We start from the raw sequence: 13,343 nt of genomic DNA, 5'->3' as shown, positions 1-13,343 counted from the left end.
TGTGGCAGGCCCAGGAAAGGGAAGAATGCTACTGTTATTTAGCCCTAGGGAACACCATTTCCTGTTGGACTTGACACATTTCCTGTCTCCTTTTGTTTTCAAAGTGGAGACAAGCACCCCCACACAGCAAAGCTAGCATCCAGAGAGTAGTTTCAAAGGCGGATAGGCATCGACTGCTAGCAAGCCATGCTACTCCAGACTGATAATGAGCAATGACTCTGAAACTAGTCTCTGAATGCTGACTTTGCTGAGTGGAGGTGCTTGTCTCCACTTTGAAAACAAGGACACAGGAAATGTGTCAAGTCCAACAGGAAACGGTGTTTCCCAGGGCTAAATAACAGTAGCATTCTTCCCTTTCATGGGACTGTCACGTTAAGTTGACAACATACTATCACTTTAATACCGTTTTTGTCATTAATGATTACTTTTTAAAATCATCTTTGTTCAAACTTTTACTTTTCTCAACAAATTTTATTCGCTCTATGTGAGAATGGAAAAGTGATCATAAGAACAATGATGATGATGATGATGATGATGATGGTGGTGGTGGTGGTGGTGATGGTGGTGTGTGTGTGTTTGTCTCCATCCCACTGTTTGACAGCTGGTGTCGGTTTGTTTATGTCCACACAACTTAGCAAAAGAGGTCGCTAAAACAAGTACCAGACTTAAAAATAAATCCCGGGGTCAATTTGTTTGACTTGCCCCAGCATGGCCACAGTCTAATGACTGGAAACAAGTAAAAGATAAAAGTTACAAAAGACAGCAACCAACAAAACACAAGAGAAATTTCATGGTTGTTTAGGAAGCTTTGAGACTGTTTGAAATTTCAAGAGAACCATGAAATACATAACTAATCTTCAATTAACATTTTTTCCGCTGAAGAATATTTCTTGAAAGGGTATCATCATCATCATCATCATCATCATGTCTGCAAAATACTGAAGGTTCAGTCTCAGGAGAGAACAACTTTGAAAACCATACCTTTCGTTATACACCAATAATCTCCACTACTACCTTGAGAACTGTTAGCTGTTATTGATATTTTACCCCAAGAAAAGAATATGATCTACAAAGAACTGGTGTAAGGAATGTTCTGATATATGTTTTGCAGCATTTATTACTGATCTATACCTTCCTTAATAGAACCAACTAGAATCGAAACTGCTTCACCAGTCTGTGGCTGAAAGCCATAACTAAGTGCTATTAATGTCTAGGCATGCTAAGATGGTGAGCTGGAAGAATTGTCATTACGCCGGGGAAAATGCTTAGCGGCATTTAGTATCGAATCGATTATCAATCGATCACAATTTCAAGTTCTGTCCAGTTTTTGATAACTTGTCATTTTGACATAAATACCCAGATATTTTTTTTAAATCAAGAAACTAAGTAATGTAAGAACGGGTAGCTGTACTGACTTCACTCTAAAATATACAACCGACGATTCTAACAAAACATTGAATCACGACTCTTTTGTAACTAATAATCTACTTTCTATTTTCGTTGAGATTTTATTGCTTAACGTTCCAACACAGCAACACGGAAACATTATTTCTTCCGTTGCTCGATGTAAGGGAGAGAATTCATGCATTTACTATGAGCTAAGGAAGATAATTCTTATTGGATTTACCTTGCACCCCTTACATTAGGAATTGATGATGTTGTCTTTATTGGACTCTGGGAAGTCTATATGGCTATCCAAGAGGTCGAAACACACGTGAAACGATTTCGATCGTTGAGAATATTGAATTATTAGCGATCTGGATCTGATAGAACGTAATAGATTTTAGCCAAATAGCGTTGCCGTAACACACATTTCCCATCAAATATTCCCATTATCTCAGTATGATATCACTGAAAGGTGGCGTACTGGTTAGCACACCGGCCAAAATGTTTAGCCGCATTTCATCTGTCTTTACGTTCTGAGTCCAAGTTCCGCGGAGGGTGACTTTGTCTTTTATCATTTCCAGGTCGATAAAATAAGCATCATTTGAACTCTGGGCCGATATAATCGACTTGCCTGTTCCACTGAAATTTCTGGCTGGGGACCAAAATTTGAAATCAATATATCACTGAATTTCTATTGTTGTTTGTCAGTTTTGTGAAGCATTTTCATTAAATTTCCCTAGTTCTTTCTTATTGAAAACAACAATGGCACAAAAGATCGTTATCTCTCTCATCCTTTCTCTAATTCCCTTTTTTCTCCCCTTCACGTTTTCTCTCTCTCTCTCTCTCTCTTTCTCTTTCTCATGTTCTCTCACTCTCTCTCCTTCTTTCTCTTTTTCTCTCTATCGTTGCTTACACGTGACCATCGTCCATTTTTCTTTTCCTCACGTGATCATCTTTCTTTTCTTTCAGGATTGTTCTAAGGACAGCACATATCTTCCCTCTCTCTCTTTCTTCTATCTTTTCTCTTTTCAAAGAAAATATTTCTCCTGCGTTCACTATTTTACCCTCGTTCTGGTCTAACGACCCTCCATGTATATTTTCGTTTGGTTTCCTTGTATGTCTCCACTGTCCTGTTTTTTTTTCCAACTTTGACTTTCTATAAATCCCAAATTTTATTTTGGTACTTATGGGAGCAACTGACTTCGAAGACTCATATTGTCGTTCAGTGCTTGAAATGAGGAGTAGATAGACAGCCTACAACTGATGAAAGGTCGTTCTTTATGTTACTTGTCTTGTTTTCCATTTGTTCCTCTCACTGTTTGCATATTAAACTCATTTGTTTTCGTATTTTATGTTGTTTATTGTTGTGACATCCTGTACCCATATATGCATGCGCATATATATATAATAATATCAGGGTAATAAAGAGTTTAGAAATTTTTACTACCAATGGTCTAGCGTATAGAAAATTTAGTCAATAGACTATATATTATTCATATAAAATACAGTGTACATTTAAACACATTAAGATGTTTCCATCATAAGAATCCTTTAAGCTAGAAAGAACAGCTAAAGTCCAAACCACTAATTAGGAATAAATTCTCGAAGGGAATGAAAAATAAAAGCATTTACCATCTCTTTCTTGGGCCATGGTTTCTGACTTATTTTAGTAAATAAAATAATTTACCAGGCAAAGTCTTCATCAACAGGGATGCCAAAAAGACTGTGCTTGCATGGTGGATTTGAAAAAAATTAAAATGTATAAGCAATGAGGCACATGCTGGATTGGCCTTGTTGTTTATATATTTAATCTTTGGCATCCCTGTTGATGAAGACTTCGCCTGATAAATTATTTTATTTACTAAAATAAGTCAGAAACCATGGTCCAGGAAAGAGATGGTGAATGTTTTTATTTTTCATTCCATTTGAGAATTTATCCCTAATTAGTGGTTTGGACTTTAGCTGTTCTTTCTAGCGTAAAGGATTCCTATGATGGAAACCTCTTAATGTGTTTAAATGTACACTGTATTTTATATATATATATATATATATATATATATATATATATATATGCTGTATGTTTTCCTCAGAAGGATAAAACAGTCCATATAATGCATCTATAAGACTGTCTATACTTTATATGGTGTCTCTGTCAGACTTCTATTTTCCAAATTGTTCAGATTTGGCTCTCAACCTATTCTGTCCATGACCCAGATATTTAAGACTTCGCAGCCAACTCTTGAATAACAGTTAGATCATGTTGTTATTATTTTGTAAATGAAGGATTAATAGGATGATGTAATTTGGGATTCATTATATCTGAATATAAGGCAGGATGGTCACTTGGAACACAATTGATTACAAGACAAAGGGATCAGAATTGGCAAATAATTCTCATTATATACACAAATCACTTTTGCAAAAATTCGCAATTTTGAAGAATTTATTAATTTGTGTTAGCTTACAGGGTCGAGTTCAAAATGCCTGACAACCAAGAATTGCACCAGCAGGCAAACTTATCATTGATTCATTAAATAATGACAAAGTGTTTAGCAGCATCCAACAGTAGAATATGTTGGAAAGCTTTCATACATGATAGTCATGTGAAGCAATTTACCCTCATAAATGAAATGATATTCAGATTTTGAATTCTTCTGAATGTTGCCCTTATTCACAAACATAAGTAAAGAAAGTTAATATGTTGGATTTCCCTTCTGATATGTCCCAAGACAATCAACATGTGGCCTGCATTTACCTCTGTTATGGAACTGGGAGAGCCAATGTGTGGAACTTTATTGCCAATTTGGTCTGAACAGAATCAATGTATGGGCCTTTATCTCTGATAGGTTCATTAGAGAATCAAAAAAAGAGACCTTCATTTCTCATATGGAATCTCTTATTATAAAAGGCAGATTTTTATCTGCCTCCCTTTGGGAGTTATAGAAATCTACAATATAGGATTTCTTCAATTACAATTTACCTAGCATTTTTAAGAGTACAATGCATCGCGTCATGCCAGGTCCAGTTTTTAAAATTTAAACTCCAATTAAGCAAAATTTACAGAAAACTCACATTCTGGTGTGTGTGTCAAATGCTTTTCTTAGTCTGGTTTACACCACACGCAAACGCACACACACAGTGGGCAACGAATAAAATGAAAGTAATTCACTTACTGTAGTGAGTGATTCTTTCACTCTGCCTCCCACTTCCTCTTTCCACACATGGACACGCAAATATATCAATAAAATTGTAAGCTAACGTGCGTGTGTGTGAGTGTGTGTGTGTGTGTGTGCGCGTGTGTGTGTGTGTGAGGGTGCGTGTGTCTGTGTGTGTGTGTGCGTGAGTGTGTGACAGGAAAGTTTTTTACGACGAATATAAGACCTATATCCAAGTAGCAGAAAGATAAGACAGTAAGGTGTGATTTGAGGGAGATTTGGCTGCTATTTCTACCATGTCTAGCTGCCATGTAGGGGTCTCCCTCATAGGCTCATACATACATATATACATAGATAAGACAGTAAGATGTGATTTGGGGGAAATTTGGCTGCTATTTCTACCAGGTCTAGCTACCATGTAGAGGTCCCCCTCATTGGCTCATATATATATATACACTAGCAGTATCGCCCGGCGTTGCTCGGGTTGTAAGGGAAATAACTATATAAGCATTTTTAGAGAGTTATAGCCAAAAAATAGCAAAAAAATGCATTAAAAATTGAAAAAAATTAAGGTAAATTTTTTTTTTAAATCGTTGACACATCGTAGATATTTTTAGAGAGTTACTTCCCTTATATAAAAGCGAAAAAAATGCATTAAAATGGAAAAATATGATGGTAAATTTTTTTTAAATCGTAGACTCATCGTAGACGCGCGCTAATACCCAGAGGGGCTCGATATGAATCACAACTATAAGATACCCGCTTTTGGTTAAACTGCACGGCAAAATGTGGGAGTAGTTACGAATCTAAATCGAAGGGGACAGACACACAACTTCACTCTTATATAAAGATGCTTTTTTTTTTCAGTCATAGAGTTAGATTTATGAAGGTCTTCAGTAGAAAATCCTTCGAATTCTGACTCGCTGCTTGATATAATGAAATTCGTATCCATTTTATGTCAGAATTAAAAATTTTGAAAACACAATAGGAACAAATTTCAGAAAAAAATGTCCCATAATTCACGGAATTAAAATTACACTTCGATTTTTGTACAAAACTGTATTTGAAGTGTTTACGAAGTATAATACGTGTTTTCACGAATGTACTAAAGAGATTTACTCTGATATTCTCATTTAAATATGAATAGGTAAATTCGGGCGGTTTGGTAACGAAAGGGTTTATATAAGTGTCGTCTGTTTATACATAAACACTGTTTCATACTTTCAGTTTAGTCTTCCTCAAATCACTGTGTCGCTAATTTACTCTCTTCCAAGAACATTTTCACTCACTGTTATCTGTTAGCTTCCCATACATTTTACTCATGTATCTATCAGCGTGATAGACAGAAACAAATATTACATTTACTTTCATTTTATTCGTCGCACACTGTGTGTGTGCGTTTGCGTGTGGTGTAAACCAGACTAAGAAAAGCATTTGACACACACACCAGAATGTGAGTTTTCTGTAAATTTTGCTTAATTGGAGTTTAAATTTTAAAAACTGGACCTGGCATGACGCGATGCATTGTACTCTCAAAAATGCTAGGTAAATTGTAATTGAAGAAATCCTATATTGTAGATTTGTATAACTCCCAAAGTGAGGCAGATAAAATCTGCCTTTTATAATAAGAGATACATAAGACAGTAAGGTGTGATTTGAGGGAGATTTGGCTGCTGTTTCTACCAGGTCTGTTAGGCCTTCTCATGTAAACTCAAGCTTTCTCATGCCTTGAACATAAGACCAAAGCAGAGAATGTATTCTTTTATTCTTCTGCTTTTTCCAGCCATTGGTCTGTGGCCATGCTGGGGCAATGCCTTGAAGAATTGTAGTTTAATGAATCAACTCCAGTTTTATTTTTGTAAGCATTGTACTTATTCTATCTGTTTCCTTTGTCAAACCACTAGGTGACAGGGATGTAAACAAACCAACATTCGTTGTCAAGCAGTGGTGGAGGACAATCACAAGCAGAGACACGCACGCACACACACATACATGCATACACATATACACACATACATACATACATATATATATATGTGTGTATATATATATTGCAGCGTGAAAGGTGTTTGTAAGCCATTTAAGAAACACACAAAAACCGTTACATTCACTTCAACATTTAAATTTAATTTGCCAAAATATTTTCGTCGCTTTGAGACCGCGACCGGTTCACTGACAAAAATATCGTGCTAACAGGTCGCGGTCTCAAAGCGACGAAAATATTTTGACAAATTAAATTTAAATGTTGAAGTGAATCTAACGGTTTTTGTGTGTTTCTTAAATGGCTTATAAACACCTTCAACGCTGCAACTGTTTTCGTTCCAGCACACGATCTCAGATCAAGTCACTTGCTATGCAAGTACATCTCTGTAACTATATATATATTTATATATATATATATATGTATATTGGTAAAAACAGTAAGATAACAAAAGAAAGAAAGAGACCTCAATATTATGTAAATAGAGGAAATCTTTATATATAAAAGTGAGGTTGTGTGTCTGTCTCCTACGATTTAGATTCCTAACTACTCCCACATTTTGCGGTGCAGTTTAACCAAAACCGGGTATCTTATAGTCGTGATTCATATCGAGACCGTCTGGGTATTAGCGCGCGTCTACGATGAGTCTACGATTTTAAAAAAATTTACCATCAATTTTTCCCATTTTTAATCCATTTTTGACATATATAGGGAAGTAACTCTCTAAAATTTATTATTAAATCTCAGAACGTAAAAAGTTACAGTAACACCCCTCCCCCTTTGTGGTTAGCCATATTGAGATGGCTATTATACTTTACATCTCTAAAAATGCTTATATAATTATTTCCCTTACAAACCCGAGCAACGCCGGGCGATACTGCTAGTCCCTTATAAAATAAAATGAGTAAAACACTAAACAAAAACTGTGTTTTGTTTTGATATTCATGCATATTGACTACTGAATATCCTTTGAAGAGATGACAGACAAAGGGAAGGAGTAATAATGCATTACAAAGACCCACATGTCAATTAAGTACCAACTGTTTATCATAATATAATATAATGAAATTATTGTATACAGTGCTCAGGTGCACCACAACTTGTCAGAAAGTGCATATAAAGCACATGCAGTAATGTACAAATGTCTGGAAAGTGAACAATGCATGAGTCAGATACATGCTTGTGTGTGTATGGAGGGGAGAGAAAATCAGGTGTAGTGTTGGAAAATCTCAGAAAGCATGGAAGTCTTGAAGGATGCAGTGCTCCGACAACTAACAACCGATGCCGGCAGTTTGTTCCATGCTTCAGCAACTCTCAGCGTGAAAAAACGTTTCCTAAAGTCATGGGAGCTGTGCTGTTTTCTGACTTTGTAAATATGTCCACGGGTGTTAGATGGGTGGAGTTTGAAAAGGTGCTCAGAGTTATTGTTTGTACGATGGTTGATAATTTTATGGGTGTCTGCCAAGTCAGCTGCCAGACGTCGGAGTTTCAATGTGTCCATGCCCAGGGAAATAAGGCATTCAGAATATGGCAAATGCCTGATGGAGGGTATTCTTTTGGTTGCACGTCGCTGAATGGCTTCCAGACAATTGATATCCTGGGCAAGATAGGGGTTCCAGACCGGTGATGCAAATTCCAGGTGAGGTCTTACCATAGCTATATAAAGCCGCAGATAGATAGTCGGAGAGCAGCTCACAAAGGATTTGGTGAGTGATGCCAAGACACCCTCAGCCTTCTTGACAATTTTAGCGATGTGTTTTGTCCAACACAGATCACTGTCGACAATAACACCCAGGTCGCGTTCACATGAAGACTTTTTGAGACTAGTGTTGTGGAGGGAGTAGGTGGACGCTGGGTTTCTCCTCCCAAAATGCATAGTGGTACATTTGTCCACAGCCAGCTTGAGTTGCCAGTCCATGATCCACTGCTGCATTGTGTCCAGGTCTGCTTGCAATAGAGATCTATAGTGTACAGGATCTGACATCTTTATTTCGAGGTACAGCTTGATGTCATCTGCATATTTCAGCATTGTGGCATTCTTTAAGTTGGCATCTATGTCATTAACATATGCAACAAATAAAAGGGGGCCAAGAACAGATCCCTGTGGTACAACCGATGTCATCTCATAGGGCAAAGAGTGCTGTCCTAGAACTGTGACAACCTCTTTTCAGCCGAAAATAAAGGACTTCAACCAGTTATAGAGTTTGTCTCTTACGCCCAATGCAGAGAGCTTCACCATAAGTCTTTTGTGTGGCACAGAGTTAAAAGCCTTAGCAAAGTCCAGGTAAACAACATCCACCCAGGATCCGCTATCAGTGATTTGGGTAACGTCCTCAAGAAACTCGATGAGTTGATTACAGCAGCTGGAGTTAGGAATAAATCCAAATTGTGACGGCTGGATGAAGCTGTGAGACTTCCAGAAGTTCCAGAGGGTTTCTCTGATACAGGATTCCATCAGTTTGGCGATGCAGCTAGTAAGACTAACATTTAAACGTAAAAAGTAAAGATGATCTTAAATGGATTTGAAATTAGAATAAGGGGGTAACATATCAAATAAACTAACACATTTAGTCCAGCATATTTCAGACCCAAACACTTCAATAGTAATTTCTGATTTCAACCTATTTTTACAACCTATTTTTTCAACCTATTTTTTTCTAAGTTCAAATAGTGAGATTTTTATTTTCATTTTACTAGAAATAGGAAGTTGTGATGTAAATATCCTTTCAAAGGACATTTCTTACATAAGTGAATCAAAATAGCTTCAACCAGAAATTGAAACCCTGTCAAGGATTCAGCAAAGATTAAAATCTTTATAATCTTGTTTAATTCCTTTAGTTCTACTTTGCTATATTTAGAGAATTTATTATATTTACAAATTTAAGCCTCCATAGCTGTCCTAGAAGATAACCCACTGGACAGGAAATGCAGTTTGATAAGCATATATAATACAAGGAAACTTTCCAAAGAAAATCCACTGAAATGTCTTAATTGCTCACATTTGCCTTTTACATTTTACACAACCCCCGAAGATGTTGTTGTTGTTTGACCAATAAAAACAGATTGTGTAGTTCTGTAGCTTGTGTTAAATGTTGTTTACACACACCCTGTGCTCTAAATACCATCATCGTTAATAACACGGTACCAACATTTATTTTAATGAATACATTTCCTTGTGGCATGGTTGTTATACAATCTCATTCATGTGTTGGAGAAATCACTACATAATCGTTTTGGTAAACAAGGAAAAGCATAAAGTGTTAAAATATTCAATAATTTGTTGTTTTCCATATGAAACGCAAACAGTGACATTCAAGGAAGGCAGAATTGGTGTCAGTTTACAGAAACGGTTTCAATAGAAAGTAAAATGTGGATAATAAGCAGTAAGCAGAAGGGAGTTATAATGGTTAGAGAGGACCATTCTTCATGGAATGATTTACAGAGAAAATTACTTCCAGGATAAATTTGCCAAGAGACTGTTGTAATAATAATAATAATAATAATAATAATCATCATCATCATCATCATCATCATAATAATAATAATAATAATAATAATAATAATAATAATAATAATCCTTTCTACTATAAGCACAAGGCCTGAAGTTTGGGGAGAGGGGGTTAATCAATTACATTGACCCCAGTGCATAACTGGTCCTTATTTCATTGACCCCAAAAGGATGAAAAGCAAAGTCGAATTTGACAGAATTTGAACTCGAATGAAAGGATGGACAAAACGCTGTTATGCATTTTGCTCCGCATGCTAACAATTTTGCCAGCTCACCACCTTAATAATAATTTGAACTCAGAACATAAAGACAGACGAAATGCTATTGAGTTTTTTGTCTTGAGTGTAAATGATGCTGCCATCTCACTGCAATTAATAATAACCCTTTCTTAAGGTCGGCGAGTTGACAGAATCGTTAGCATGCCAGGTGAAATGCAGTATTTTGTTTGTCTTTACGTTCAAATTCTGCCACGGTCGACTTTGCCTTTCATCCTTTTGGAGTCGATTAAATAAGTACCAGTTATGCACTGGAGTTGATATAACCAACTTAATCCCTTTGTCCTTGTTTGTCTCTTCTACGTTTAGCCCCTGCGGTCAATAAAGACATAAATAATGCCCCTTCTACAAGACCTAAAATTTGGGGGAGAGTGACAAGTCACTTACATCGACCCCAGAACACATCAGATATTTATTTTATCAACATCTTACCCAAAAGCTGAAAAACAAAATCAGCCTTAGCTAAGTTTTGAACTCAGAACATAAAGCTTTGGATGAAATACTGCTAAGCAATTTTGTCTGATGCAATAACAACTCTGCCTCATAATAACAATGCTTTCTGCCATTGGCACAAGGGGTGGGGTGTAGTTGATTACATCGACCCCCTCTGCCCCCCCCACTTCCCCAGTGCTTGACTGGGATTTAATTTTATTGACCTCCAAAACAACGAAAACATAGATGACTTCAACAGCATTTGAACTCAGAACATCAAGAACCAGGGGAAATGCCAATGAGTATTTAGTTTGGTATGTTAATGGTTCTTGCATCTTGCAACCTTAACAGCAACAATAACAACATCAACAGCAACAACAACAACAATAATAATGATGTTGATGTTGATGATGATGATGATGATGATGATGATGATGATGACAATGATGATAATAAAATACCAGGCAGTGGCTCTCATGGCTTCTGCTCTTAACTGATTTGAAGTGTTATCATGTACATTGTTTTGTCACACACCTCACCCCATCGCCTTCCTTAAACTGGGAATCAAACAGATTTTCCTTTGTCTGGTGGATATGATAAAAGAAAGTTTGATGGTCAGGCTGAAAGGATTGAAAACACACTTTCCCTCCTTGGCCAGGCCCACATCAGCTTTTCCAAGTTTCACTTAGCAAGGATAGTGAGGGTAGAGAGTGGGGTTGCTGCCTTCAGTAAATTTGTTGAAAGGTGGGTGAGAATGATGAACATTGTACGCGTAATCGGACCTAGTCTGCGCAAGCGCCTGTTGGCGGAGAACAGACAGATGAAAAAAAGAGCAATTACCGTTGCTGGTTATAGTAGTTGAGATTTCCTTCACTGGTCCTAAGCAGCTGTTTTCCTTATTAATACATGCTGTTTGTCGAAATTTTTTGTGTTGTAACTTGTTTTTGTTATTCTGTTTATACGTATTATTTTACATAACAACCCTTCACTATCTTGCCCTTCTTTGAGTTTTCTTTGAGTCCTTATGGCTAATAAAGAAATTATTATTGTTAAAATTATTGTTGTTGTTGTTGTTGTTGTTAGCGGGACCCGTGGAATTTCCATGAACCGATTAATAGAATGTTGAGTAAATAAAAAACATTTTTTTTACATATATATAAGTATAAAAATAACGCATTGAAGAAAGGAGTAATTAAAGCCTCTACATATATAACAGAATAAGATACCGAGGCAGCAAATACTAAAATTGCGTAGATCTGTACAGTTCTATTTACAAATACGTAAAGTTTAGCTATTAATTCTATCCTTTTTTTTAACATACAATACTCATAGGCTGGGAAAAATAAACAACACATAGAGATACTTGGGAGTGTCTACCATGTGTGCAAAAATTGCCAATGCCAATCACTCCATGGTACTCCTCGTCCCAACATAGAGCCATGCCAGTTCCCTCCAATATGAATACAGAAAACAATAGATCTATACATGTACAAAACTATATAATACATGCCACATATAAATGCATATAAACCAAAAACACACACCTAATACAATCACGGGTTTCCAGAACTTCTGAAAACACTCCACTCCTTCAAGTCAGTACTTCTCAGCAGACAATGTTCTTAATAACAGTTCGCCCTCTTTTCCATCCTTGTCTGCCTGTCTCCATCACCTTAATACTTACATCTGAGAGTTTGCGAGCTCTAGAGTCTGCCACATACACCTGCCCGTGACTGAACACTGGCTGGGGTAAGAACAATCCCACCTTCTCAAATGACTGCCCCTGTGACTTGTTAATAGCCATGACATATGATAGACGGACAGGAAACTGGGTTCTCTCCAAGGTGAATGGCAAGTTAGGGTCACTTGGAGCCAGCTTTATTCTGGGGATGAGAACACATCTGCCAATTAGTGAGCCGCTAATCAAGGAAGCCTCGATTGAATGTTGGTACATGGTCACCATTTCCAGTCTTGTAACATTGCAGAGTCCATTCTGGATAGAAATGTTACGAAGAAGCATTACCACTGAGCCGAGTTTTAAACTCAATTTATAAGGAGGCATTTCTGGTGGTGTCAAAGAGTTTAGAAATTCAAGTGGATATTGCCCAGCCTCAGCTGTGACTCCAGTATTGTGTCTTCTGTACTCTGGATAGCCATTCAAATTCAGAACCGTTTCATCTGCCAAAACTTTATCTGTACTATAATAGGTGTGGCAATCACCTGGAAGTTCTCTCAAAACTTCTTCATTGATCAGGAGGTAGTCTGAGTTCTCTGCTTCTCTCTTCCTCAGATGTATTGTTGAAGATATCATCCACTAGAGAGCCGTCAACGCATGAATTTTGAGGCACTTCTATGTTATCAATAGTAAGATTAGGATCTTGTGGAGTTGCATATGTTCCATTGCCAAGATGCAAGAGCCATGCTGCAACATCCCTTTGATCTGCTGTTGACCTGATGTTTTGGCTTAATCTGTATTCTCCACAGGAGAATTTTTAATACAGAATCAATAATTGCCCCACGAATTCCAATGTGTGTGAGAGAGAGTGGGGAGAAAGATGAAAGATTTAAAATAAATAAATGATTTAAAATAAATATATTGTAATTGT

At 36.9% G+C, this 13,343-nt stretch overlaps 1 protein-coding gene across 1 annotated transcript; it reads right to left on the bottom strand.

Moving 5' to 3' along the window:
* Positions 1–12,343: 12,343 nt before the first annotated feature.
* Positions 12,344–13,048, bottom strand: LOC115215393 (ATP-dependent DNA helicase PIF1-like). Its single transcript, XM_029784551.1, has one exon. The coding sequence runs from the start codon at positions 13,046–13,048 to the stop codon at positions 12,344–12,346; it is 705 nt and encodes a 234-aa protein (XP_029640411.1).
* Positions 13,049–13,343: the final 295 nt, after the last annotated feature.

The sequence above is a fragment of the Octopus sinensis genome, linkage group LG9 (genome assembly GCF_006345805.1).
Source record: "Octopus sinensis linkage group LG9, ASM634580v1, whole genome shotgun sequence".
In the NCBI taxonomy this organism is placed as follows: domain Eukaryota; kingdom Metazoa; phylum Mollusca; class Cephalopoda; order Octopoda; family Octopodidae; genus Octopus; species Octopus sinensis.
The sequence above is the reverse complement of the archived record's forward strand: the minus strand, read 5'-3'. Positions and strand labels throughout refer to the sequence as shown.